This window comes from Hippopotamus amphibius, chromosome 3 (genome assembly GCF_030028045.1).
Source record: "Hippopotamus amphibius kiboko isolate mHipAmp2 chromosome 3, mHipAmp2.hap2, whole genome shotgun sequence".
Taxonomy (NCBI): Eukaryota; Metazoa; Chordata; class Mammalia; order Artiodactyla; family Hippopotamidae; genus Hippopotamus; species Hippopotamus amphibius.
In genome coordinates, this window is record NC_080188.1 from 195,348,065 (window position 1) to 195,373,249 (window position 25,185).

The following is a 25,185-nucleotide window of genomic DNA, read 5'->3' on the forward strand; positions in this document are numbered from 1 at the left end:
GGGTAAATAATTGGCCAGAGGCCAGGCTTCCCGGTTCTCCCTCCGTTTCCCCGCGGCCCGACTGCGCCCGGGGTTGCTGGGGCGACGCAGCCCCTCGGGAAGCCGAGACCAGGTAACCTGGCCCCCGCCCCGTCCCGGGTGTAGGAGTCTGTCTGTGTCCCTGCGAACGCTCGTCTCCTAGGGTTTGGGTTGGTTTTCTCCCGAGTGGATCGCCATCCCCGCCTCCTAGCTGGAGCCGAGCTGCAGAGATACCTCGGGCCCGCGCGCTGACCCGGCGGAGAACGCCGCCCTCGAGCGCAGAAAGCACCCCAAGTGCTGGGTTGCTGGCGCCCGGCCCGGGAGCGCCGAGAGGAAAGCGAGGACCGAGAAGGAAAGGCGGGGAGGTGGCGGGTGAGCAATCAATGGCTTAGCCTAGCTCGCCGCAGGAGCTGCCGCCTGTTCACCGTCTATGCAGGCACCAGCTGGCAGCAGCATCTTTGAGGTACCAGCACAGGCAAGGCCAAGGACGGTTGGGGGCCCGGGAGCCAAGGGCGCGCCGCGGGACTCCAGCCCTCCCACTGCGCCCAAGGCTCAAGATGCTCTCGGCTTTATGAGGTTCCCTTACGGCCGAGTCCTCCATTAACACCTCCCCTGATTACTGAGAGGCTGGAAGGGCTGAACGCAGCCTCAGAGCTTGTCTCCCGGCACTGGTCCGCGTCTGTGCCCTCTGCCCACCCCTTTCTCCCCCTCCTCCCGATCTGGAAGCATAAATAGAAAATAAAAGACAGGTGGAGGGAGCTGAGGGTCAGAGGCGAGGGATTCGGGTCAATTCCGACAGAGAGGGAGAGGAAGGAGGGGGTTGTTAAGGAGAGGGGAGAGAGAGAGAGAGAAAGAGAGAGAGGGAGAGTGAGAACACCATCCACCCATCCACTGCTTTTTTTTTTTTTTTTTTACTTGGATTAACAGAGGACCCCTTGGCGAGAATCTGGGGACCGGCTCGCATCTCTGGCCGTCGCCTCCCGCCCTTCCTCGCCGAGGACCGGGTTCTTGAGGGGGAACGTCTGGACCTCAAGGTAAGATCCCGATGGGGTTGTCTGGTCGGAGCAGTTTTCCGCCCTCGGTGTGCGCCCGACCGCCGGGCGCCTGGGAGCGCCTCGGGCACCTACCGGAGGCTGCCCGGCTTCCCTCGAGGCCGCTAGGTACCCGAGGCCTTGGCGGGAGGAGCGGTTGGGACGCGCCCCCCGGGTGCTGGGAGGCGCTCGGGGACCCGGCCCGCACTTCGGAGCTGATGCGAGGCTTTCTCTGCGGCGCAGCCACCATCGCGGCGTCATCTGCTGTTGCTCTGAGGATGCTGAACGGCACCACTCTAGAGGCAGGTGAGCTACACGTCAGGCTCTTTCTCTTACCCCTTTTCTCAGGCCGGTGCATATATCGTGTGGGTATATGAGTGTGTGTGCGCGTGTGTGTGTGTACGCGCGTGTGCACGCCTTCACCAGGTGGGAGGAAGAGAGGTTTGTGTTTGTCTTAGAAATTAAACCGCGATCCGTAGCCTCTAAAATACACGGTCTCGTTCAGTCTCCTGACAGCATTCCTGAAACCCGCGTTCCCCTCCTCTTGCCTTTCTCTCGAAGGTCTCAGGGTGGAGACGCTGGGCGCGGAGTCACGGTGCCACTGCGCCGCGAGTTATCGGGGCGCGAGGGATGCGCTCCGGGTCCTGCGGAGCTTCTTGGGGGCGTCTCCTCCATGGAAGGGATGGGGCGGGCGGCCAGGAGGACGCCGCTTCTCACCCATTAGGGGTTACCTGGAAACTGGCTTCACCCCCATTTTCGGTTCAATCTGACCCCCGCGCAGCCGTTTCTGCTGGAGATCTCAACGGATTTGGGGGCGGGCTGGGGTGGGGGGAACGGCTCCCTTTATTCCTGCGGCAGCTGCGGGCCCGCCGCGCGGCAAATTCCAGGTAAAAGGGCTTCAGATGTCAGAAGCGCTGTCTTCGCCACCGGGTGGCCGTCCCTTGGAGAACGGAGGAGGAACCGCTTTGGAGGAAGCGGTTTGAAGGGAGCGCGCAGAGCGCAGGAGGCCTCGCGGGGCGGAGGGGGTGCGTTGGCACAGCGCGCACCCCAGGGCAGGGCCTGGCGCGCGGGCAGCGCGGAACGAGCTCCTGGCCATGGTGCGCAGTGGGGCCGGCCGCCGGGCTCCCTCTCCGCGCGGTAGAGTTCCCGCGCCCCGGCACCGCTCAGCCCACTCCCATCCGGGCTGGAGGGAGGCCCTCCTAGTGGGACTAAACCCGAGGTGCGCCCTGGCGGCGGCGCCAGTCTGGACCTGCTACCCTCAGTGTGCACACAGGTTCCCTGCCACTGACGGAGAAAGGCCGGCGCGCCTCCGGGCCATCCTCTCGCCTCCCTCCAGGCGCAGACCCCGCAGCGTCCAGGGCTGGGTCCTGGGGTGCTCAGGACAGTGCCAAACGCCGGACACCGCATCAAGGGTTGCAGCTTTCAGATCAAGGAGTCTCCTCAACCAGCTTAATAGGGTCAGGAGGAAAGGTGACCTCTGCCCTTTTAAGGGCAAACCCAGGGCACAGGATCTTGGCCTCCAAAATTCAAGTCTAAAGAGTTGCTTATACTCTCAGTCGTGGCAGGGTTCCCTCTCTGGACCACAAAGTCTCCGCTGCCCCTTGGCAAAGCCGCTCGTTCCCCCTTTCTTTCCTCTCCTCCCCTCTGGGAGGGAGTCGGAGCCCGGGACTGGTCTGCCGCCCTCGCGGAGATTCTAGGACCCTGACCCTCAATCCCAGCTTCTCTGCGCCGTTCAGCCGTCCGCTTGCCTCAAAGCGGCAACAGCGGCTGGGTGGCTGGCGTAGCAGAAAGGAAAGAGCAGATGAAGCGTGCTCAACTGGAGGGACAGCAGCCCCTGGCCAGGGTTCTGCCGCACTGCTCCAAACAGAGCTTTGCGTTTAGAGGGGAGTCTCGAAATCCCACTCCGGGCCGCGGACGGGGGCGGTCCCTGCACCTGTCCCATTGAGAGATGTGGAGACTCAGCCCCAGGGACGGAGCGAGCCAGCATCCCAACGTGTACCGAGCACTCTGAGGGCCATTCCGCTGGCCCCGGCCCCAGCATCTCCTCTGGAGAGAGGAAAACACGGCAGAGGCACCAAGGCACTCTCCTTAAAGTGCTTGCTGTCCTTTGAGAGTGATGGGTTGGGGTGGGGGGCACTCTTAGGCAATCTCTCTGAGGCCGCAAGACAAAAGGTTTAGGACATCCCAGCTCACATGCCCAATTCTTGGAGTACCCCCGCCCCCCCCCTTCCTTTTCCAGAAACTGTGAGAGCAGGCAGGGCAGGACCTACTGGGGAGTGATTTCCGATCTCCACAGAACTAACAAGGACCTCCCAAACTCCAGCAGCCACCCCCCCTCCCCCCAGCTCTCTGCAAACTTCCTGCATTGGCTGGGAAGGAAGAATCCTAGCAGTTCTCTTCTTTATGGGAAGTGGCAAATCCCACCTGGTGCAGGAACTTATAACCTGAGTTTTATAAGAAAAAGCAGGGATAGCTGGGCTCCAACCCAGAAGCTGATTGCAGGAGGTCCTGTCTCCTGTACCCGATTCACAATGAACAAATCTGTGTGCAGTGGATGAAGGAAGGAAGGAAGGATTGGAGGGCTCACAGGACTTCTGTGCCTGGCTTCCCTGGAGACTCTTCACAAAGTTATGGCTTTTTCTTGGAGTTGTTTGTAAAGCTCTCACTTAATGAAGTCTCCAAAGTTTCATCCCTTGCAAGGAGGCAGTGGTGTCCTTGGGTTCTTTGTTGTTTTTGCTCAGCAGGATCCAAATCCAACAACAGGCAAACCTGGTTCCGAGCAGCCACGTGGGGGGCAGAAAGAGTTAGCTTAGGAACTAGACAAAGCGGGTCCCTGGATTGAGGTCCCATATTTACTTTTTCCTTGGAGCCTCCTTGGGTTAATTGAGTGATGTTCTTCTCAGAGACCCCTCCTCTTTCCCCTCCTCCTCCTCCTCCTTCTCCCCCTCCTTCTCCCCCCACCCCCCCAGCCTTGGTCCCAGTTACCCTCTTGTGGGAAGGCGGTCTGCCCCTTTGTGAGAGGACCTGCTGTCTCTGAAAGAGCTGCTGCCCCCAGCCCCTGCATTTGTGCACGTGGGTTTGAAAAGCTCATTGATTTCCATCCAAAGGGGCTAATTACATTACTTACAGTAAATAGCAGCCCTGCTGTCCAGTAGGGCTGCCAAAGTGAGGGGGGAGGTCTCCAGCTTAGTTCACTTGATTGGCTTCATTTTTGTGTGAAATTGTGTTTTATGAGCTGTATTCTGGCACCCGGAGGACCATAGCAGCGTCCAGTCTGCAAATAACATTATTTTTGACCCTGAGAAAAGAGCAAGGGGGAAGCTTGGGTTTCATGGCAGGGGTGACTCCAGCAGCTTCAGAAAGCAATGCTTTGGAACAGGAAGTCAGGGTCTGCACCATTCTGGTCTTCCTTCCTTCCTTCCTTCCTTTCTACTCCCGCTCTCATTTCCTTTCTCCCTTCCTCCCCTTCTCATGCTTTTCCTTCCTCTCTCCCTCCCTTCTCTCTCTCTCTCTCTCTCTCTCTCTCTTTCTCTCTCTCTCTCTCTCTCTCCATCTTTCTAGATTCGGGCACTGTTCCATGTTGCATGTCGGGCTCCTCTCGGAGGGAAGCGAGTCTGCCACCAGGAGACTCCTCGAGGTGTCCGGGACGTGCCGGGGAGAAGCGGGCGGTCCCGGGAAAGCCGACGGGGCGCGGTGCGAAACAGGCAGCCGCAGGGAGGACCGCGCAGAGCAGAGCGCAGCCGGCGCTTCCTCCTCTCGGCCCAGAGCTGGGTCGGTTCCTGCCGCCGCCGCTCCCCGCTTCGGGCCCCTAGGGGCTTCTGGTGGTTTGAATGAATCGACAATATTAGAGTATTGTGGACACTTTTTAATAGGGCCGAGGAGGGGCTGCAGCTCACGGGAACAGAGAGAGACAGAACAATCCCGCCTCTTGTGAGGCGCGGGGCTGCCATTCTGCTTGTCAGCTCTCACCTTCCCCTCCTCCACCGCGAGGACCCCCCCCCCCCACATCCTCCTAAACGTGTGGTGCGTCCAGATTTACAAGCCCCCGGTCCAGCCCGGGCAGTGGGGCGCGCGGCCGGTCCGGGGGGGGGGGCGGGGGCCGGGGGCGGTGCCAAGGTCGCGCGAGTCCCCGAGTCCCTGGCCACATTGGCACGTTTCGTGCGGGACACGGGGCTCGCCATCGGTTTCCCTCCAAACCTGAACTGGGTGAGAGACTACATCACCGTGTGGTCCCGGTTCAGTGGCACACGCACGTCTCCAAGCCCACGCCCTGTCCCCTACACTAATTTTTCAAAGAAAATCTATTTGCCAGAAGTAAACTTCAGAAACGTAGGCTCGTCCAGCTGCTTTTCACGTTGGGGGTTGCTTCAGCCCCAGGTGGGGTCGGGAGGCCTTGGGGGTAGCGAAGCAACCTGCTTTTAAAAAGTGAATTGAGCAAGAGGGGGTGGGGAGGAGAGGAATGTCCGTCCAATATTTACTTATTTGGGGTCCCCGTAAGCCGGGGACCAGAAAGTCCACAAGAAGGAAACCTAAAGTTGGGAGCTGACATTCGGCGTTTCTTGGAGTCAGGGTATGATCTTGAACTTGGACCAGACAGGCCGGTTCTCAGCCTTCTGCGCCAGGGCGGGGACAATAAGGGCTCCTTTTCCCCTTTAAAACGTGATTGCTGTAAACTTTTGGAAGGGTGTGTGTGTGTGTGTGTGTGTGTGTGTGTGTGTGTGTGTTGGGGGAAAGTAAATGCCCCCTCCTACTGCCTCCCCCCTACCGCCCCCCCCCATGTTTGTCCCCGCTTGCCCATCACCAGGGGGTTGAGAGGAGTATGACAGGTCTTTGTTGTCTGAATAAAAATCCGTGGCAGCTCCGGGGAGAGAACTCCTCCTACTAAATTATCAAAAATGGGCTGGCTTTAGTCTCTTAACAAATTGGACACAGCTCCGGCGGCAGGAGCAGTCCCCAACCCAACCTACAGGCACTGGGAACTTGCAAGCAGCCAGGGACCGCTGAAAATAGCACTTCTTTTTCTTCCTTTGTGTTCAAAACTATTTTCTTTCTTCACCAGATTTTGTTTTCCTCCCCCCACTGCAGTTGTTTCCCATTAGTAACTCGAGCTCTCAGAGCAGTAAGAGTCGCCTTCTTCGCCTCCTTTCCCCTCCGCCCGTGTTTGTTTGTTTTCTGCACATCTCCTTCAGGGAGCCGCTGGGGCTTTCTTCCCCCCTTCTTTTTTCCTTTCCGAGCAGACCCATTTCCACTCCGTCTGCCTCTTTCTTTCTTCTGCCCTCTGTCCTCGAGCGTCTCCGCACCCCCCCCAGCGTGCCGCCTCTGCAGCCCCTGCTTCTCCTTCCTTCGCATGAGCTGAGAGCCTCGGGCGTGTGTATATGGAAATAGTGGGGTGCCGAGCAGAAGACAATTCGTGTCCTTTCCGCCCCCCAGCCATGCTCTTCCACGGGATCTCCGGAGGCCACATCCAAGGCATCATGGAGGAGATGGAGCGCAGATCCAAGACCGAGGCCCGCCTGGCCAAAGGCGCCCAGCTCAACGGCCGCGACGCGGTAAGGAAGGGCCGGCGGCGGCGGGAGCCGGGAGCCGGTGCGCGCGCGGGGAAGCCGAGCCCGAGCCTCCCCGGCGGCCGAGCGAGGATGGAGGCTCGTGGGAGCGTCCGCTCCAGGTTGGCGGGTGGGTTATTTCTGGTCCGCTTGGCTGCGGGGTAAGAAAGGGCCCCTTTCAGACTTGAATTGTCTACACTCGGAGACGCTGAGCTCGCTCCCCTCTACCGCGGCTGGTCCCGAGCAAGCAGGGAGAGCCGGGCGCTAGAGGATGGGGACGTCCTCTCCTGCCGACCTCAGACTCGGGTCTCCCGGCCCGCTGGACTCCCGGGCGCCTCCCCGGCGGGGATCGGCGGCCCGAGGGCGAGCTGGTGCGGGCCACAGCCTGCAGGCGCGCGGCCGAGCGTCCGGGACGAGCTGAAGCCCTGTGGCTCTAGTCCTTGGGTCTGGTAACCGGACGTTTGGAGCGGACTGGAACGCGACTGGGCTTCCTCCAGCTCTCCGGACCCTCGGAACGTGGGACCTCCAAACCCCGCGATTTTCGGGGTCTCTGGCGGCCTAGCTTGGCCCTTCGAGTGAGACAGGACTGCGCTCAGCTCCCGGGCCGGGCGGGTATGCTGTGCGGGTGAATCTAATAGAAAATCCGGAGGAGCGGGTCACCTAGCCCAAGCTCGAGAACTTTCTAACCCTTAAATGCTGTGACCGACCACCTCTGCCGATTTACATACGTAGGATAAAAGTTATGCCCGCTTAATAAAGAAAGCCAATGAATAATCTATGTGCTCGCCTTTCCCACTTACGAGCTGGAGGGGGAAAACTGCAAAAGTCTCCGGAAATGATTTCAGCCGAACAGAGCTGTGTAGATCCTCAGGCATCACACCGGGACCTGTAGCTCGAACTAGACTGCCCTGGGCGGGTCCGCGGCGTTTTGGGTCCACCAAGTAGCCGCGTTGGTGGATGTTTCAACATTTGCAAAATGAATTCAGTGCGGGTCCCTGGTCTGAATAAAGGGCGAAACTTTACTTTTCCAGGCCCACCAGAGTTTGGCGGGGGAAGTCCAATGCGTTACTGCTAGTCCAGAGGGAGATGTCCAGCGGTTAACCCCCCCTCCCCACCCCATTTGTGGCTATCCTGTTTAAAAACAAAAAGCAGTAATCCAAACCCGAATTTCACAGCGGGGCTGCGCTCGTGAAGACTAGGTGTCCCCATCCTTGGTGTGTCGTGGGGACGCAGGCAGGAAGCTTAATTTGGGCATTAAAAAGATTTTTAGGACAAAGTTCTCCTGGGTAGATTGATGCCAGGGAAAGAGGGCCTGTGCAGTGGGGACCGGATAACGGACCCTCCCCGGGAACAGGCACGGCGCGCCCCTACTAGGAAAAGGGCCCATACCCCTGAAATTCAGAGGACCGCCAAATACGTCCCTATCAAAACAGTGTCGACCAAATTATGAGCACAAGTATAAAAACCTCTCCCTTGCTTTTAATTTCAATGTTGCTTACAAGGATTTAGAAACGTAGAAACGTAATAGTGTTTGTTGAAAAACAATCTGTGCTTGTTCAGATCTCCTTTCCATTCTCCAATAACAATTTCCGTTATTTTATTTCGTGCGCGTCGAAAGCCACAATTTTTAACTTTTTTATTTATTCGAGTTCGGAAACATCCACCAAACTACAGTCCATGCGCTCCTGGCCCTTTTGAAAAAGGCTCGAGGTGGCCGGCGTGTCTTTAGGTTAAGTTCGGGAAGGACGCGGACACCGGGTTCAGGCGACGCCGCAGAAAAGGTGCGGGTCGCAGAGGGAAAAACTGCAAACGTTCCCCCGACGTTTGCCTTTGCGCAGGGGCCCCTGACCTCGCAGCGCTCGCCCAGGCCGAGGGCTGGCGCCGAGCCGGGGACCCGCGTGGGGCGGCCCCGCGCGCCCTCCTCACGGCGCGCGCTTCCTTGCAGGGGATGCCCCCGCTGAGCCCCGAGAAGCCCGCCCTGTGCGCCGGCTGCGGGGGCAAGATCGCCGACAGGTACTACCTGCTGGCCGTGGACAAACAGTGGCACCTGAGGTGCCTGAAGTGCTGTGAATGTAAGCTGGCCCTCGAGTCCGAGCTCACCTGCTTCGCCAAGGACGGTAGCATTTACTGCAAGGAGGATTACTACAGGTATTCCCACCCCTATCCCTTGCACCTTGGCACACCTGGAGGGGCCACCTGCCCGGGGCCCCGGAGTCCCTTCCTTGTCCCCAGTCTTTGGCCCCTTCCCCTCAGGGAAGATGATCAGCCCTCAGACCAGGGAAGCCCACCGCGTGCACCTTCAAGCTGCAACACCCCCACCCCCGCCAGACGCACGGGGAAGATGCGCGGGGAGGGGGGACACCCAAGGTCTAACGCGTGATCAGCGACGGTCCGCCGCAGGGGGCCCTCCGCGGCTCCGCTGAGGGAACTGGACAAATCCCGAAGGGTAAATGCACGTGTCTCCGCTGGCCGAGCCGAAAGCGGGTTTTTTTTTCCGTTTGCTACGAACTGAGCAAGGCCCATGCCTTGGAACTGAACTGGTGGCTGGGGCAGCAGCACCTGGGTGTCAGGTTTTCGAGAAGGGGGCAGGAAATCACATACATGACCATGAAAAGGAATGATTGCGGTTGCCCGAAACCCAGGCCACTCAGTTCCGAGATGCCTTTCCCCCTAGTTGGAACCTGCCCGCCAGACCCTCCGGATGCCGGGGAGTCAACCGGCGGCAGCTTGTTTACTGTCTTCCCAGTGCTGCTTTTGGATTGGGGACACGAGCGAGGAGCAGGTGACCCGGCTCCACTCTCGGCCGAGGCAAGAAAAGTGGTTAAAAAAGAATTAGCTTCCTTCTGCAAAACTGTCCTTTTTCCCAGGGCTGTATCTGAGTGCGTTCAGGCACACTCACACTTTCATAAACGATAGCACCCTTCGTTTGTATGTTTTGTAATCGAGGAAACGTCTTCACTCAGCAAGGCCATTTAATACCCTTAACATGGAGTTGTGAGTTAGCCAGTGCAGGGTTTGTTTTTGGTTTTGGTTTTGGTTTTTAAAATTTTCACTTTACAGCGAAGAAAACTGAGGAGCAGTTACCCAGTTCTTCTGATTTTAATGTAGGGTTCTTTGTCTTGTTCACCACAGCAGGTCAATGAGCAGATAGGATTAATGTCCAAGCGGGTGCAGGTCCTCCCCTCCGGGTGCCCTCCCAGGTCTCAGTCTCGGGCCACTGCTGACCAAGCCCGAGGTGTCGGTATAAGGTGGCCCTGCCTTTGCCTCCACCAGCGCCCTGACAACACTGTTTCCTTCCAGAAGGTTCTCTGTGCAGAGATGTGCCCGCTGCCACCTTGGCATCTCCGCCTCCGAAATGGTCATGCGCGCCCGAGACTCCGTCTACCACCTGAGCTGTTTCACCTGCTCCACCTGCAACAAGACCCTGACCACGGGCGATCATTTTGGCATGAAGGACAGCCTGGTGTACTGTCGCGCCCACTTCGAGACCCTCTTGCAAGGAGAGTATCCACCGCAGCTGAGCTACACCGAGCTGGCGGCCAAGAGCGGCGGCTTGGCCCTGCCTTACTTCAACGGCACCGGCACGGTGCAGAAGGGGCGGCCTCGGAAGCGGAAGAGCCCCGCGCTGGGAGTGGACCTCGTCAATTACAACTCAGGTGGGCGCCCACCCCCTCCCCACCGCCCCTGCAGCCCTAGCCTCCCTTTTCCCGGAGGAGAATTCCATCCGGTTCCTTCCCGGCCGAGACCTGGTTGCAAAAGGGTGCTTTGCTTAGCACGACCCTTTTCTCACTAGGGCCTCCTTTCGCTCAGAAAGAAGGGAAAGATGGAGAGAGGGAGAGGGGGAGAGAGAGGGTGGGGGAGGGGAGAGGGAGAGGGGGAGAGAGAGACCTTTATTTAGTTTGTGGCAGAAAACACATTCATAACAAGGGGCTGCGGTGAATTCCCCCCAAACAGGCAGAGCCAAATCCTTGCTGCCCATTCCTTAATGAGCCCATTAGTTTCTGACTCCCAGTTGGAGCAAAACAGCCCCAGGGCAATTCCTGTGTGGAGGCCAAATTATAGATCCTGGAGGAGGTTTCCCTAAATACTGAAAGAGAAGAAAAAAAAAGAAGAAGAAGAAGAAGAAGAAATCTTCGGAGCCCAACCCCAGTCTGTCTAGAGAGGGCAGAGGCTGTGGTCACCAGCCCAGAGTTAATCAGGGAAGCAGTTGGCAAGAGTGTTGAAAACACCAAATCCTTGATCTTGGCAAAAAGCAGCTGTAGGGGTGGGAGTCACTGTCCACAGCCGAGCTGGCCTGCCCCTTCCCTGGGTCAGGGGACCCGTCCAGCCAGCTCATTCCCTGCGTGATAAACCGTCAGACAACCAGACCGCCCTGAAGACTGGAAGAACCTCCAGGTCAGGCCCTCGGAGAGGGCTTAGTGGTGTCACAGGCTGCTCTTCTGTCCTCCTCCAGCTTTCTCTCTTAATTAAAAACAAAATGCAGGCAACAGGCCAGAGAGCATGCTGTCTTCCTTGCTTTGGGGGCACACGTATCATTCATCCATCTCTCTCACTCACCATTGTCGGTAGCCCACCCCCACCTGCCCGCCCCTAGGTGAGGATGGTGACAGGCCCTGAGGACCACAGTCTGACTCCAAGTAGGATGGAAGCTCTTCCTGTGAGTCCCAGCCTCTGGAAAAGAGGTTCCAGAAAGCCCCAGGCTAACTTTGGGACAACCTAAGGACTAGTTTAGCTGCTCTGACTTCCAGTGCCCTGGCCCAGCCCGGCTGGAAATCTCAGCAGGCGGGAGACTCAGGCTAGGGGAGTGCATTCTGTTAGAAAGGACCTTGGGGACCTCATGGCGGCAACCCAGCTCTGTTACCACCAGCACCCAGATACCAGCCAAAGGGTGGGTGTGGCAGAGCACGGTTCTTGCCTGTTTTTCTCTTTCACTCCCCATGTGCCTGGTGTGGTGTGTGAACTGCTGTGGCTCAATGGCAAAGGGACACGGTCCTGCCAGATACGTGACTTGCCCAGGGCCACACAGCCCGTGTGAGCTGGAGGAATCCAGAGTCCTGTGCGAGCCCCCAGCTTTCAGGGTCCCTGCAGGCTGAGCTGCCTCTGCCCAGCGCTCTCCTGGTTCTCGGGGGATTTCACAGACGAGGCGCAGCAGGCGGCATCCCAAGGAGTGGGGACGCAGAGCGGCTGTACTTGTCCCAGGGGGTTCAAGCCCGGGTCACTGGGTAGAGGGAGGAGGGCCGCCACTGGCTGCAGACTCCGCCAGGATGGGTTGGTGGGTTGGTGGCGGGGCGGGCGCATCCCCGGGTTTTGCCAGCCCCCCGCCGGGGGTCGGAGGCTCGCACCGCCCCTGCTGGGTGGCGGCCGGGGCTCTGGTTCGGGGCCACGATGCGCAGCGTGCTTACTTGGGCTCCTTTGATGCGTGATCCCTGGGGCAGGCTGGGCAGGGCACTAATTGTTCTTTATTAATAGAAGATGACATCGGAATCTCTAGCCACTGACCAAAGCCCTAATGCCCTAATTAGAGAGAGAGAGAGACAGAGAGAGAGAGAGAGGGAGAGAGACCAGCCAGGTCTTTGGAGAGTTGGAAGCCCTCAGCCCCAAGACGATCCAGAAGTGTGGGGAGGAGGTTTCTAGCCAAAGGCAGCGAGCCTGGTTTTTCCCTTGTTTGTTTAACCTAATTAGCTACATTTGATTTCGTCTTGATCTTACTTTATGTTAGAAAGATCTGAGGAGCTTTAGGGATAATAAAATTGTGCTTCTCCTACTTTTCCAAGGAGAACTAGAGAGTACACATTTATTTCTTAGAAAGAATAAAAATCTCTTTCTACTTAGGCCTTTAGTAGGCAAATTAATGCTGCTACAAGGTTATGGAGAAAGTTGATGCTCTTGTTCATTAAAGAAGGAAAAGTTGCCGAGGCCTCCATGACCCGAGGGAGTTTGTAGATCACACCACTGCAGAGCTGGTGCCTCTTAATTAACGTCCACCTCGTCCTTTCTGGACTTCCCCCAGAGATACGAGCTAATAGCACATAGTTAAGATCAGGTGAAAATAATCTAGAGAAATTGGGTTAAAGATGCCTGACCAGCAATCCACCTACCGTTAAAAAAAAGGTTTTGAATCCAGTGCCAGTTTGTTATTACAAAACCAGCCACAGAAACGCTTCAGTGAATTAAAAACCTGTTAAAGGGCAGACAATAAAATGGACCCACAGTTTTAGCCCATTATTTTGGCTTTCTTTGGAGCCACCGCTGCCTAAAATGTAAACTAGTCTCAGAAAAGAGTAACGGCGATACTAAACAAATCTAATTTATACATTGATATATTTCCAAACACATGTACAGAAAATACGTTTATGATTCAGACTTGCAGAGATGTGAAGCTCGGCGAAGATCAGTAAGTGCTTGACAGGAGGCAAAGGCCTTTTCATGACACTGTTCCTGATTTAATTTATATCTCTTTGTGCAGATATCAGGCAGGTATTTTAGAAAGAGACATGGAAAGTTTATTTGGGATGCTGGATTGAAATGAAGCCCTCCAGGGTGAGAAGAAGATTTAGACTAGGGCAGGCAGCTCTTGTTTGGGTAATTTAGCATTAATTGAAAGACTACATTTTGGCACTTCCCGAAATCTCCGTCCTTAGGTTCTTTCTTGGCTTCCAAACTTCAAAAGCTCCCGGCAGTGGTTAAATTAGCCTGGCACTGACCCCTAGTGGTCTCTCAGGGATCAGGTCTCAGAAGGTTACCTTCAGAACAGAAACTCACTTCAGGGTAGATGACCATTTCATAAGTGACTGGAGAATAAAATATTTAGATCTTCTCATTAACTTTATAGTGCCAGATGTGCACTTACAGGTGTATGTTTAAGACAGTTTTAAGAGAGTTATCATTTCATCTTATAACTCAGGAGAAAAAACCCTATAGCTTTAAAAGTAGACCCTAGGGAAACACAATCACTTGCAAGTCTACACAAGGCATTTGTAGTTAAACATAAGTAATTTAGGCTAATGCACTGCGTTACTCTGTAGATGACATAGATTGCTCTATTAAGTAGCATAATATACACTGATTGCACAGTTTATCCGTTTATATTAATACTAGTTTAATAAAGAGCTAACAATCTTTTTGCACACTGAATTGTATTCTGTGTGAAAACAAGTCCCATAATTGTGTTTAATACACTAAAATTCTCTGCTGAGTTCTTAATCAGCAGTAATGGATATAGAAAGCATATCAGAGAAGCAATTTTATCAAACCTGTCTATAATTATTCTTCACAAACTTCATTTTAAAGACTACTGAATATATAGTTAGGTTAGGAATCAAACTCATTTCTAAGAAATAGTAACTTGTGTGGGGGGTGGATGACTAAGGGTATTATTTAAGTACAAAGTTAAATCTTCTACCTCAAGTGTAATATTTAATTTAATGTGCTATTCGGGAAGAGTTACACAGCACTCGCCTATGAGAGAACTGAAATCTTATTTGAAGAAGCCTCCAGTGACTAAGGTGTGCCTCTTTGACTTTTGGTGTGGCTATATTTATAATCTGGTTGTGAAATATAGCTCAGTTTACTGGAGATAAGTATAGTTTTATAGTAGGTCATAAGATGCTGTTTTATCCATTTGAGGATACAAAAGTGCAATTCTGTAGAATATTTGAACTTGACATCGCTCCCTGGGGATGCGATAGGATAAAATGTAAAGCATGTTCTCTCTGTTATTTCTGGGTACGTGTTCCCCTTTCTGGTGGGGTTTAAGGAGCCTCTGTTCAACATTTGGCTGCATATATCTAACATGCAATCCATTTCAAGTTGCTTTGACTTTGCATTAATAGTCACTCATGATTTTGTGGACGAACAAAGATTCAAAATCTTGGTCAAATGCTCGTTGAGCTCCTGACCCTGTGCTTGACTTAGAGGACCCGATGGTGCACTTGATAGAGGCTTTCTGTCCATGAACTCACCTGCTTTTTTGCCAAGTGTGCCCTCTTTATGGTCTCATGGAAATATGAACAAGGGAGATGTTAGTTCATGCCTAGTCTTGTTACATTAGGAAGAATTTCTTAAGTTGATTTGGGATGCAGCTGCCTCTTGCTGATGACTATATAACTCCTGGGCTTCTGTATATATACTGATTTACCGAAAGTGTTTTTTAAAAAGTAATTCTAACCAGAGCATAGCAGGCAAGTACTATTTTCTCAAGCAGAATGGAGGCGCTCATAGCAAGAGATGTCTCACTTTCTTCAAGATTCAGGTTTCTTCCCTCCTCCCCCAGGGAAAAGACCGGGTTGATTTTAGATATTCTGTTATAATGCACTAAGAGGCACGATGATCAGTCTGAATACACATCAGACGAACATCTGAAGTAAGGTTTCAAGGGCAAGAAAAACTGCCATGCCCTTTAAGTTGTGAAGCTGGCTGAATCAGTAAATATTTAGCAAAATGTTTCCGTTCTGTAATCATATTTCTTATGCAGAGCCAGGAGGTTATTGGAAATGACCTTTTAAATGTGCATCTTTACATCCTGAGGATAATGACTCTCAGGCTGGTTTCAAAGGCTGGGTTGTTTTGCCCTCAGTGCTGAGGGGCCTGTGCAAGGGGGGTGACGATGCCAGGCCAGCCAGGGACACAGCCGCCCCCCCCCCACGCCGGAGCAGATAGGGCCACCATCTGAGCGGGGATATCGGTGTCTCTGAACTGTGAGCTGTGGGGTGCTCTGCAGGCAGGAACCAAGTGGGACAAGTCTGGACTCGTTCTCTTTCAGAAATATTTATTAAAATAACTCCAAGGGAAAACTATTTTCATCCTGGTTAGCCTTATGTTAACCAGTTATAGCTAAAAGCCCTCAAAAATAATATTCCTTTGGTTACATAAGAATCCTGCAAATTTTTATTTTGTTACTTCTCCCCCTTCTACAGTCACTTTTTAACTTTTTCTGAAAACGTTCTAGGATTAGCAGAAAAAGCTAAAAATGGGAACTAAGATTCCTCCTTCGTTGGGGGACTCAGAAACTTTCAGAGTTAAGAGCTGAAATGACTTGTTTGCATATTTCTCATGCCTTCAGAGAGTACATCTCATTTCACAAATACAGACAAAAGGTGGGATCTCTAAAAACTGTGTGTGGAGAGGCAGTGTGCTGACGCACATGAATAGAGTAGAAAGATTTTTTTTTTCTTCTTTTCATTCTTGGAGAAGATTTCTCTCACTCCCACACTTACAGCTTATTCATATTTCCAAGTTTTTCTAGCCACCATTAAGCCAAAGAGGGGATTTATGTAATATTTTTCTACTACATAAACTTCGGGTGTGTCCACATTAACAGACTAGGCTGGCGGCCGTGGCCAATTAACCTCTTTCTTTTGTCTGGATCCCGCTCGTAATTGGGGCGACAGCTTTTTCCACCGTTGCCGGCATGACATGACATTATCATGCCACCTGCCATCTTTCTGGCTAATGCAGGACGTTCCACTGAGCCCCTGTTTGTCCACTGTGACTGCAACAGGTTGTAATGAGAATGAGGCCGACCACCTGGAACGAGATCAGCAGCCTTACCCGCCCTCGCAGAAGACCAAGCGCATGCGCACCTCCTTCAAGCATCACCAGCTGCGGACCATGAAATCCTACTTTGCCATCAACCACAACCCGGACGCCAAGGACCTCAAGCAGCTTGCTCAGAAAACAGGCCTGACCAAAAGAGTCTTGCAGGTAAGAAACCTCCATCGTTGGCTGTGCATACATCTTCCCCTTGCAGTAAAAATAGTTCTCTTCCCTGTTTGGAGTGGTGCAGATACTTCCTGAACTGCTTCTCGTTAGTTCACCTTAGTTACCTCCCTAGAGTGTGTACTGAGATTTTGCAGGGGCTTCCCGGAGACTGCCCAAGGAGAGACCCAGGGTCTTCTAAAATGCAGCCACATTCTCCCTACAGATGGAGAGACGGGTCCACCAAAGCCAGCTCAGCTTGCCTCACTGCTCTGCAAACGCGGGTGATGTTGTTTGCACAAGCTGTGGCTTTGGAGACTTCCGTTCAGGTTAGGGTCAGTGCACAGACTTGGGGGGGGGACCTGCTGGCGCTGTCTTACTTCAGCACACTCTTGGCAGCCTCACTACCTGCTATGAGCTTCCAAACTCAAGTCGACCCTTTGTGTCAACTCCCGAAAAGCCACAAGTATGGTTAGTGTCTACCAATTGGAGCAAGTATCTTAACAAACCATATTTAACAACTACATACTGGGAGTGAGATCTGCTGTCCAGTTGCCTTCCTAAACTCGTCGTGGGGAGAACACATAACTAGAGACCTGAGAGTGGGTTGCTGTGGGTCACCTGGGATGCTCTCACCCTTCTCGGTGACGAACAGCGGGCAGTTTAAACCCCACCCGCCAGGTTTCCAGTGGCTTGGCGTCTGTGGCCCTGGAGGTTTCTCCTGAGCAATGCTTGCCATGTGGCGGCCACGAGAAGAGCCCGAATCTGCTTCAGGGAGCTTCACTCCGTGCGAGTGAGTCCCACTTTGTGACACGTTCCCTGACCTCGCCTCGCCTGATTCTAGGAATCGGGGTGCACTTTCCCCCCTTGATCTCTGTGCCTTCATTTCCCCATGGTGTCTCCATTTAAGCATCCGTTGCCCCCAAGCAGCGCTTGTTAATGCCGGGGGGAGGGCACACGTGCTGCTCAAAGGATGTCTGTAGTCACACTGAAATTACTCTGTTTTAAAAGAAAGCAAAAGAAAAAAAAAGAAAAAAAAAAAAGGCCTTTCTTTCCCAAGAAAAATAAACAATTATATTTAAAAGAGAAACATATATCCAAAAAAGAAAAAAAGAAAAAAAAAGAAAGAAAAAAAAAGGAAAGAAAGAAAAAAGGAAAGGAAAAAAAAGGAAAGAGAGAGGAAAAAAAAAAAAGTATAAAAATAAACATCGGTAAAGAAATCCATTGGGATTGGTTTGCAGGTTTGGTTCCAAAACGCACGAGCCAAATTCAGAAGGAACCTTTTGCGGCAGGAGAATGGGGGTGTTGATAAAGCTGATGGCACGTCGCTTCCGGCCCCGCCCTCAGCAGACAGCGGCGCGCTCAGTCCACCCGGCACTGCGACCACTTTAACAGACCTGACCAATCCCACTATCACTGTAGTGACAGCCGTGACCTCTAACATGGACAGCCACGAATCCGGGAGCCCCTCGCAAACTACCTTAACGAACCTTTTCTAACATTGGTTTTGTTTTTGTTTTAAATTCTTCCTCTTCTTTTTATGATTATTCTAATGATTATTTTATTATTTACAAGACTATTTTTTTTTTCTGACCCACAAAATACTTGGGAAATAAGAACAGTTTGGTGTGTAGCTTCTGCAGCCACTTGGCAAATGAGTTTACAGTATTGTCTCTTTTACAAAGTGCTTTTTTTTTTTTTTTTGGTCTACAAAGCGTATTTGGATTTAAAAAAATTAATTAGATCTTTCAGTCGGTAAGGGGACGTTTGGAATCATTCTAATAAGTGCCTCTTAAAATTGTATGTTACTTATTTCCAGAATCTCGAAGAAAAAAAAAAGTGGCATTATGATGGGCAAATAATTATAATCCCGGTTATACAGTTAGGATAATAATCAGATAATTAAAATTATTTTTTTTTAAATCTTGCAATTGTACATGTACTTAAGGACTTTTGAAAACTTCACGTTGTCTTTTTTTAATTTGAAAATGGAAAAAATGTTTTGATCATTGCTTTTTCTTACACATGAGGAATATGATTAAACAAAAACATTAATGATAGCAAATCTAAATATTAAAGATTAATTAGGTGGGAAATCTAACCAGGAATGAGGCTTTTTGTTCCTCTTAGGGATGTACATCCCAACAAAACTTTCTTATTAGTTATTGCTTTTCAACATTTGAAAAATACTTAAACCTCCTGTGTATCCATGAAAATTCAAAACAGAATTTGAAATTCTATACTTTTATCCTTCTCAAGCTAAAAATGATAGTTATAAAACCATTCTTTCTAAATTATTTTTTTCCCAGGGAAAATGGAAATAAGCAAAATATAATTTTTTAAGAAGTTAAAAAAATCAGTATAATTTAATCAATAGCTCTTAATTGGCTTCAGCTGTACCATGATATTGTATCTGACATTCTATACAAATAATGTTAAAGAAAAAACTTAATAACTAATACTAACAAAGAGAATTCTTTGGTTTTGTTTTGCTTCATTTTTACTTTGGCACAGGTTGATGTATTTGTCAGAAAAAAAAACTTTTCTGACATTAGAGATTTGAAGTTCTTGTTTTAAAGTAGATAAAAACTCAGAAGCCTTGTGGATGCTGATCTGAATATATTTCCTAGTTTACAGTAGCGCTTTTTTTTTTCTTTTAATTTAAGCTGAAATCTTAATGGTCTGGGCAGTGGTGAATGTTCATCTATATGCTTCTGTTGTAGTTAAATACCAATTAGATTGTGGATTTCCTGAAAAAAATAAAAATAAAAAAGAAGTCAAGATATATGTCTTGCTTTAGTGGATTGTTAAGAATAACTTTGCACATATTCTCCACTTTTTGGACCCCTTTAATCTCCTCCCGGCGGTCGAAGTGGCTATTTAATAGATTTTAAAGGTGTCCTTCTGGCTGTACAAATGTGTGGTTACATATTGACAGTTCACTGCCCACATTAAAGTGCATTATTGTAACTTTTGCTCAGGGTCTTTAGAAAATTAGCACAGAAAGTAGCTTATTTTTTAAAAAAAGATGATGGAAGATAGGTTAACACTGTAACAGAAGAAGGTGTGATTGCCATTATATATTTAGCAAGTGTGGTTATCATCTTATATGGAGCTTAAATCTTGACTTTTCATATTTCTATTACATTTTGGGCATTTACCACTAACCAGACCAAACAACCTTGGTAAGGCTGAGATCTTATTAATACACTTTTACAGGTAAAATATTGATACTTATAAATTTTGTTCTTTGACAGAACAATATATGGTACTATAGATCTACTTTATTAAGTAGACTAATTATAACTCAGTTCTCCTATGTGCCTTATGAGATAACTTGGAAGTAAGTTTGTGAAAAATCAGGATATATGTGTTGTTTGTTAAATTAACTGTTTTAAGCCCTTTTGACACCTCACTAGTTTTGTACTGTTTTACCTCTTATTTCTGAAACTCTTTTTATGGTGTAGCCTGTTAGAGGGGACAAACATGTCATAGAAAGCAGTTGTGCACTCTTTCCAATATAGTTGATAAATTCAATAATCTTATATATTGAGCTTCGTGTTTATAGTACAGTAAGTGGTCTAGCAAAATTGTCCATGTTTCTTTGTTTATTGATAAATGCATTGTATAGAAACTATTTCCCCTAAATATTTATGGACCAAACAATTGTGATATATCCTATTAAATTTGTGTGAATAAACCACTTTGAATCTAAGGAGTTTTATTGCCCATCAGTTTTATTTAAGGTTTAACTGTACTAGTGTGTTTTTGATATCTGTTTGTTAAATGCTATTAAAGTGTGGTAATACAAAAAAATTTTAAATATGCAAACATACAGATAGTTTTTAGATTTCTGAACTTCTGATTCATTTTAAATTACCATTGCATATGCAGTGTAATTCAACTTAGAATTACCTTTAAATATATTTTCCTACAATAAAAGTAATGCCCCACTGATTTGACATAGCCCGATTTTTAGAATTAAAAACAAGATAATTAGCAGATAAAGTAATTGCATGAAAAGGAGCCTTAAATATGATTAAGTTTAATGTTAGGTCTATTGAGCACAAATGGATATTTGTAAATCTAAATAGAAATTGCAGACCCCTAAAAGCCAAGTTGCTCTGTAGTTAATAAATTGTCACTATGATTTTTTTCAGGGAGAACAAATCTTGGGGCATTACAGCCAAACATCCCGACGTTTGAAAATTCCCTAAAGTATTAAAAGAAGGGGAAAAGTTTGATCGGAAATCCACTGCAGTGAAGACAAAGACAATATTAGGTTATGATAATCATACATTTAAAAATCTATTGAGCCAAAAAAAGAGAGAGAGAGAGACAGAGAGAGAGAGAGAGAGAGACCGAGAGACTTAAATGTCATTTATTGAATGTTAACAAAACTTCTGTTCTTTATGATGTCTAACGCAAATGGAGGCTTAAAATTATATGGTTTTAAACAAAATTAGATAAACTGTGTATAAACCAGAGCAACCAGGCAGTAATATGCTCACCCCCATATTTGAAGAAAATTATTATTGAAAAAAAACCCCACACATTTGTCAAGCACAGTAGTTGTAAAATAAAGTCCAAAAGCATTCATTTCACCTGCTTGCTAGTGTGCATTAGTCCTATCTGTTAATGGCATTTTCCAATTGTAAATTCCAAGAAAAGCTATCACTCATTTAAGAGGCTAGGGATCAAAATCCAGTAATTTTAGTATTTTTGTTTATTGCTTCCTTTTTAAACAGAAATCTCTGCATGCACTTTCACATCTGTCACTCTTCTAGTATACATCTCTGTATGATGACTTATCTTTGCTGTTTCTTGTATGATAAATAGCTTTCATTAATAAACATTTTATTTGGTGGAAACATAGTTAACTTTATGTTAAACACACACTTTTGAAATTAATTTTGAACACCGTCTTAAGAGGCAGCCCAATGCATTTCCAACATGTTATACTTAGGGAAAAGTCCAAATGATATGAGGTTAAATCCTGGTAGTCTAGGATAAAATTATTTACTTGGTTTTTGACTTTTCATGACTTTTTATTTGTTGTATTCAATTGACACATGGACTAAAAATATTTAAAAAGAAAACAAAGAAAACCCAAATTACAACAAAAATAAACCTCAGTATACTGTCATGTAAAATTTCAGCAACTTTTTTTAGATGATTAGGGTAAAATTTATAGATCCTCTGTAAGTTTACATGTTTGCTATGCAATGAGCAAATTTATTGAAAGTATACAGATTTATTCTGAACTATGACAAGATCCAATCTTTGCATAGTTCAAACTACATACAATATTACAAACAAAAGAGCACGTGGAAAGAAAAACAAATGTTTAGGAATGAGGTTTTTTAATTGTTAAAGGGAATATTTGAAGACAGAATTTTTTAAACTATTCATATTTAGCTGTATATCCAAGGCATATGTTAAACAAATTAACATATAACTTTACGGAAAATTTTTCATTATGATGAAATTTTTATTATATACAAATGAACCGTATGTAAATGATGTAAATTTTATGAATGATAGACATTAAATATTTCACTTACGTGTATTCTCAGAATTTTGAATGTTTTCTTAAATGCTTTCACTTCCTGAATACTAAAAAAGAAAAAAAAAATTTAAAAAGAGAGCAACTTACTAATAAAAAAAAAGCAATGCACCATGACAAGTAGACTATTTTGAGTGATCATGAAACATGTTGGTTTTGTCAGTAACTTGAATGTTTATGCCTCATTGAAACCTCATCCACGGCTAGAGTAACTTAAATAGATTTTCCGATACATTTCCAGCCAGTTTATTCCAATCCTTGTCCTGCAGTTCTGCCTTCTTTCCCTGTGCTGTCACCTATGGCAGTTTCGTTTAGAAATTTTTGGAACCTCGCCTGGTTTTACAGACCTTTAAATATTTGTCTGGAATGTGAAATGCGGGAAGAGACCACAGAGGGAAAGAACATAACTGAAATTAGACATCTGAAAAAAAATACTACAAATTTGAAACAGGCACATTTTTAAAGAGTAAAAGAAAGGAGCGTTAATTATGTGAGTGGGAAGAGAAAAAAGCAAGTGATGCCAAATGCGAAGGTCCGTGGTGCTTTCCCGTGATGGACAGCGGTCTCTGAGTCTGCGAAACTGCACGCTTATTGTTTGGCGTGGAAGAGGAGGACGTGGACTTCTTGGCTGGGGGCAGGGCACCACATTTTTGTAGCTTTTGCCTCCCAGAGGCCTGGGTTAGTCGACTTTTTGCAAACTGATCGTGGGCAAAAAACGCTTCACTGAGAGTCATCATCTGCCGACTTCGGTGAGTTGCCACCTTCAGGCTGACTTGCAGAGTGGGTGGGTTTCTTTATACCTCAAATAAGGACACGACTCCATGGTAAACGACCCAAAGCAAACACTTCTGAAACCTTGGTGATGTTTCACCACCTGCAGAGTAGATAGCTTTATTTCACAAAACCCTGTAGGATCCACTGCACGTTATTTTACAGTAACTTTCTTTGGACGCACAGCATTTCGTAAGCCACATTTTCATTTTCGGTTGCAGTGTGCCTGCCAGGGTATCACAGGGAGAAGTGTGAGAAGTGGGAAATTCTGATGAAAAAGAATGTACATATATATGTACAGCTGAATCACTGTGCTGTACAGCAGAAGTTAACACAACACTGTAAATCAACTATACTTCAATAAAATTGAAAAAAAAGAAGTGAGAAATTCTGGAATGGAAATTTAGAGTCATGTTATTCTAGGCTCTTACAGAGAATCCTAGGGATAATATCGCTATAAAAATAAATATAAAGAACTAATTTTATGTGGAGTTTTGCTGTTTAATTTTCAGCTATGGTATAGACAAAGCTAGCTTTACTTGTGGGTAGTTCGTGTACTCTCCAGGGGATCCAAAACCTTTTACATTTTATCGTCTCTAGACACCAGGGTTAAATGAGGACATTAGGACTTAGTCCAAATTGCAGAAATGGCATTGTATTTTTCTTTGAAACCATACAGCTATATAACTATATAGATACACTCTGGATTTGCCTTTTGGATCTATTTTATACATTTAGTAATTGGGAACCAAGTCAATATTCAAATAAATAAAACCCTTCTAATGTAAAGCCACAGTCCTTTGCTTTATAGTCAATGTCAAAAATAGGAAGTTATTTTCTTTACAGTGCACTGTTGATTTTAAAATATTTTTATAACACCTATACTGCCCATATAACATTTTTTTTTCAGAATAACATTACCATCTAGCATATTTTCAAAGTACATTATAGCTCTAAGTATATTATTTTGAATGCCCTCTGGAAAGATTTCCATTTCATTTTACCTTTTTCCATAGCAAAAAAAAAAAAAAAAGAAGTTTTGGAACTGTGCATGATACTCAAGGGAAAGCCTGTGTATATGATGTCAGTAGCAATATAATCACCACACTAAATTTCTTCTTAACTCTGTTGCAAAATAGATTTTTTAATCTAACATCACTCCTCACTTCCAACATTCTTTTGTGAATATTAATACAGTAAACCCTCCCATATCATGCATCACATCAACGAGTTTTCCTTCCCTTGGATTATTAACTTTTGCTTCTTTGCACCACATTTATCTTGTGCTGAAATGACTAAGAGCAGGCGAGAATAAAGATCCAGGTATTAGCCATATGTAGAAATTTCCTGGTGTATATCTCTGTGTACTTTTCCCTCATCTATTAGAATTGTCAGGAACAATTTTTTCCTTTGGAACGTCATGTTTACATCTTGCATGATCTTATAAATTAATCTGAAGAGTAACTGGATACCTTTTATGGTTACTTGAAAATAAAACTTGCTACAAATAAAATGTTCCAGTCTCTGTTTTCTCCTATTATGCATGAATATATTAACTTTTTTCTGTACTTTCCCACTGAACCAGAAACTAGTAACCTCAAAGGATATTTAAATTGTTATTTATGATAAATATACAAAGATGAAGAAATCCGAAGGTGAGGTTGCCTTTCCTCTATCCTTCTCTTTCTGCTTCCTTTTCTATTCCAAAACAGCAAAAATCATGAAGGGCTATCTGCTTTAATGTTGACATTCAAGGGTTTTGACAGCTTGCATCACTTAAAGTTATATTTATTATTCAGTAAACTTTAATTCTATAGAATGAATGCCCTTTATGAAATGATTTTTGAAAAGCACAAAGGTATTTCACCATCTCATGCAGCTGAAGCTGTTCGAATTCTACAAAGAAATAGAGTGGGGTTTTCAGAAGGAAAATATAGTAGAAGTTACTTTAAATATAATATACGTAGCATTTTACCAGCTTAACCTGGATGCTCTACAGGAATTTTAAAGAGCTGTAAAAACCTCCAAAATGTTATGATGTAAATAATTAAATGATGGTATTTTTCTATAATATAAATCAAGACAGTTTATTTTATAAATACAATTATACAGTCATTTTATTATTTCAGTGCAGGTCTGAGTTCTCCTCTTGGAGGTATTTTAATGACAAGGAGATCTTTATATTTCCAAAGGTTCTAATAGAATTCTTTATTCAGCTTTCCTCTTAAGTATCACGAGCCTCTGCGTGTGTATGTGTTATGTATTTTCTTCCTAAGACCCATGAAAAGACATATATTTTTTTTTCAGGCTTTGGTACGTTTTATTGGAGCAAAATTTCAATAACAGATGGCTTTCATTTACAGAATTTAATGTGTGTGGGGACTGTCCAATCCACTTGCATTCAAGGGAAGATAACCATTAAGCCTGTTTATGTATTTTCTTACTTTCAATTTGCATACAAAAAGTTTGCTTCACATTCATAAAAACCCCAATCTTATAAATGACAAACCCTCCCTCACCCACCCTTTAAATATAAACACAGTCTGAAAAAACAGACCAT

The 25,185-nt window shown here is 47.3% G+C and overlaps 1 protein-coding gene across 4 annotated transcripts; it reads left to right on the forward strand.

Annotated features, from left to right (window-relative positions):
* The first annotated feature begins 958 nt into the window (after positions 1 to 958).
* Positions 959 to 20,505, forward strand: LHX9 (LIM homeobox 9). 4 transcript variants are annotated; one of them, XM_057728334.1, is made up of 7 exons: positions 959 to 1,052; positions 1,293 to 1,355; positions 6,480 to 6,598; positions 8,538 to 8,740; positions 9,893 to 10,248; positions 16,092 to 16,294; positions 17,530 to 18,384. In XM_057728334.1, exons 2-7 carry the CDS (start codon positions 1,328 to 1,330, stop codon positions 17,785 to 17,787), a joined length of 1,167 nt encoding a protein of 388 aa, XP_057584317.1. In that variant the 5' UTR covers positions 959 to 1,052; positions 1,293 to 1,327; the 3' UTR covers positions 17,788 to 18,384. The 4 variants fall into 4 exon arrangements, with proteins under 4 accessions (XP_057584317.1, XP_057584316.1, XP_057584320.1 ...); XM_057728336.1 differs by lacking the exons at positions 959 to 1,052; positions 1,293 to 1,355 and adding an exon at positions 11,005 to 11,010 and having other exon boundaries at positions 6,482 to 6,598; positions 17,530 to 17,787; XM_057728333.1 differs by lacking the exons at positions 959 to 1,052; positions 1,293 to 1,355 and having other exon boundaries at positions 6,380 to 6,598.
* The last annotated feature ends 4,680 nt before the right edge of the window (positions 20,506 to 25,185 follow it).

Excerpts from the sequence above, each read along its gene's own strand:
- LHX9 (XM_057728333.1), top strand. The coding sequence starts at position 6,425 with ATGGAAATAGTGGGGTGCCGAGCAGAAGACAATTCGTGTCCTTTCCGC. Across the intron at positions 6,599-8,537 it reads AGCTCAACGGCCGCGACGCG|GGGATGCCCCCGCTGAGCCC; the intron begins GTAAGGAAGGGC and ends GCTTCCTTGCAG. Across the intron at positions 16,295-17,529 it reads TGACCAAAAGAGTCTTGCAG|GTTTGGTTCCAAAACGCACG; the intron begins GTAAGAAACCTC and ends ATTGGTTTGCAG.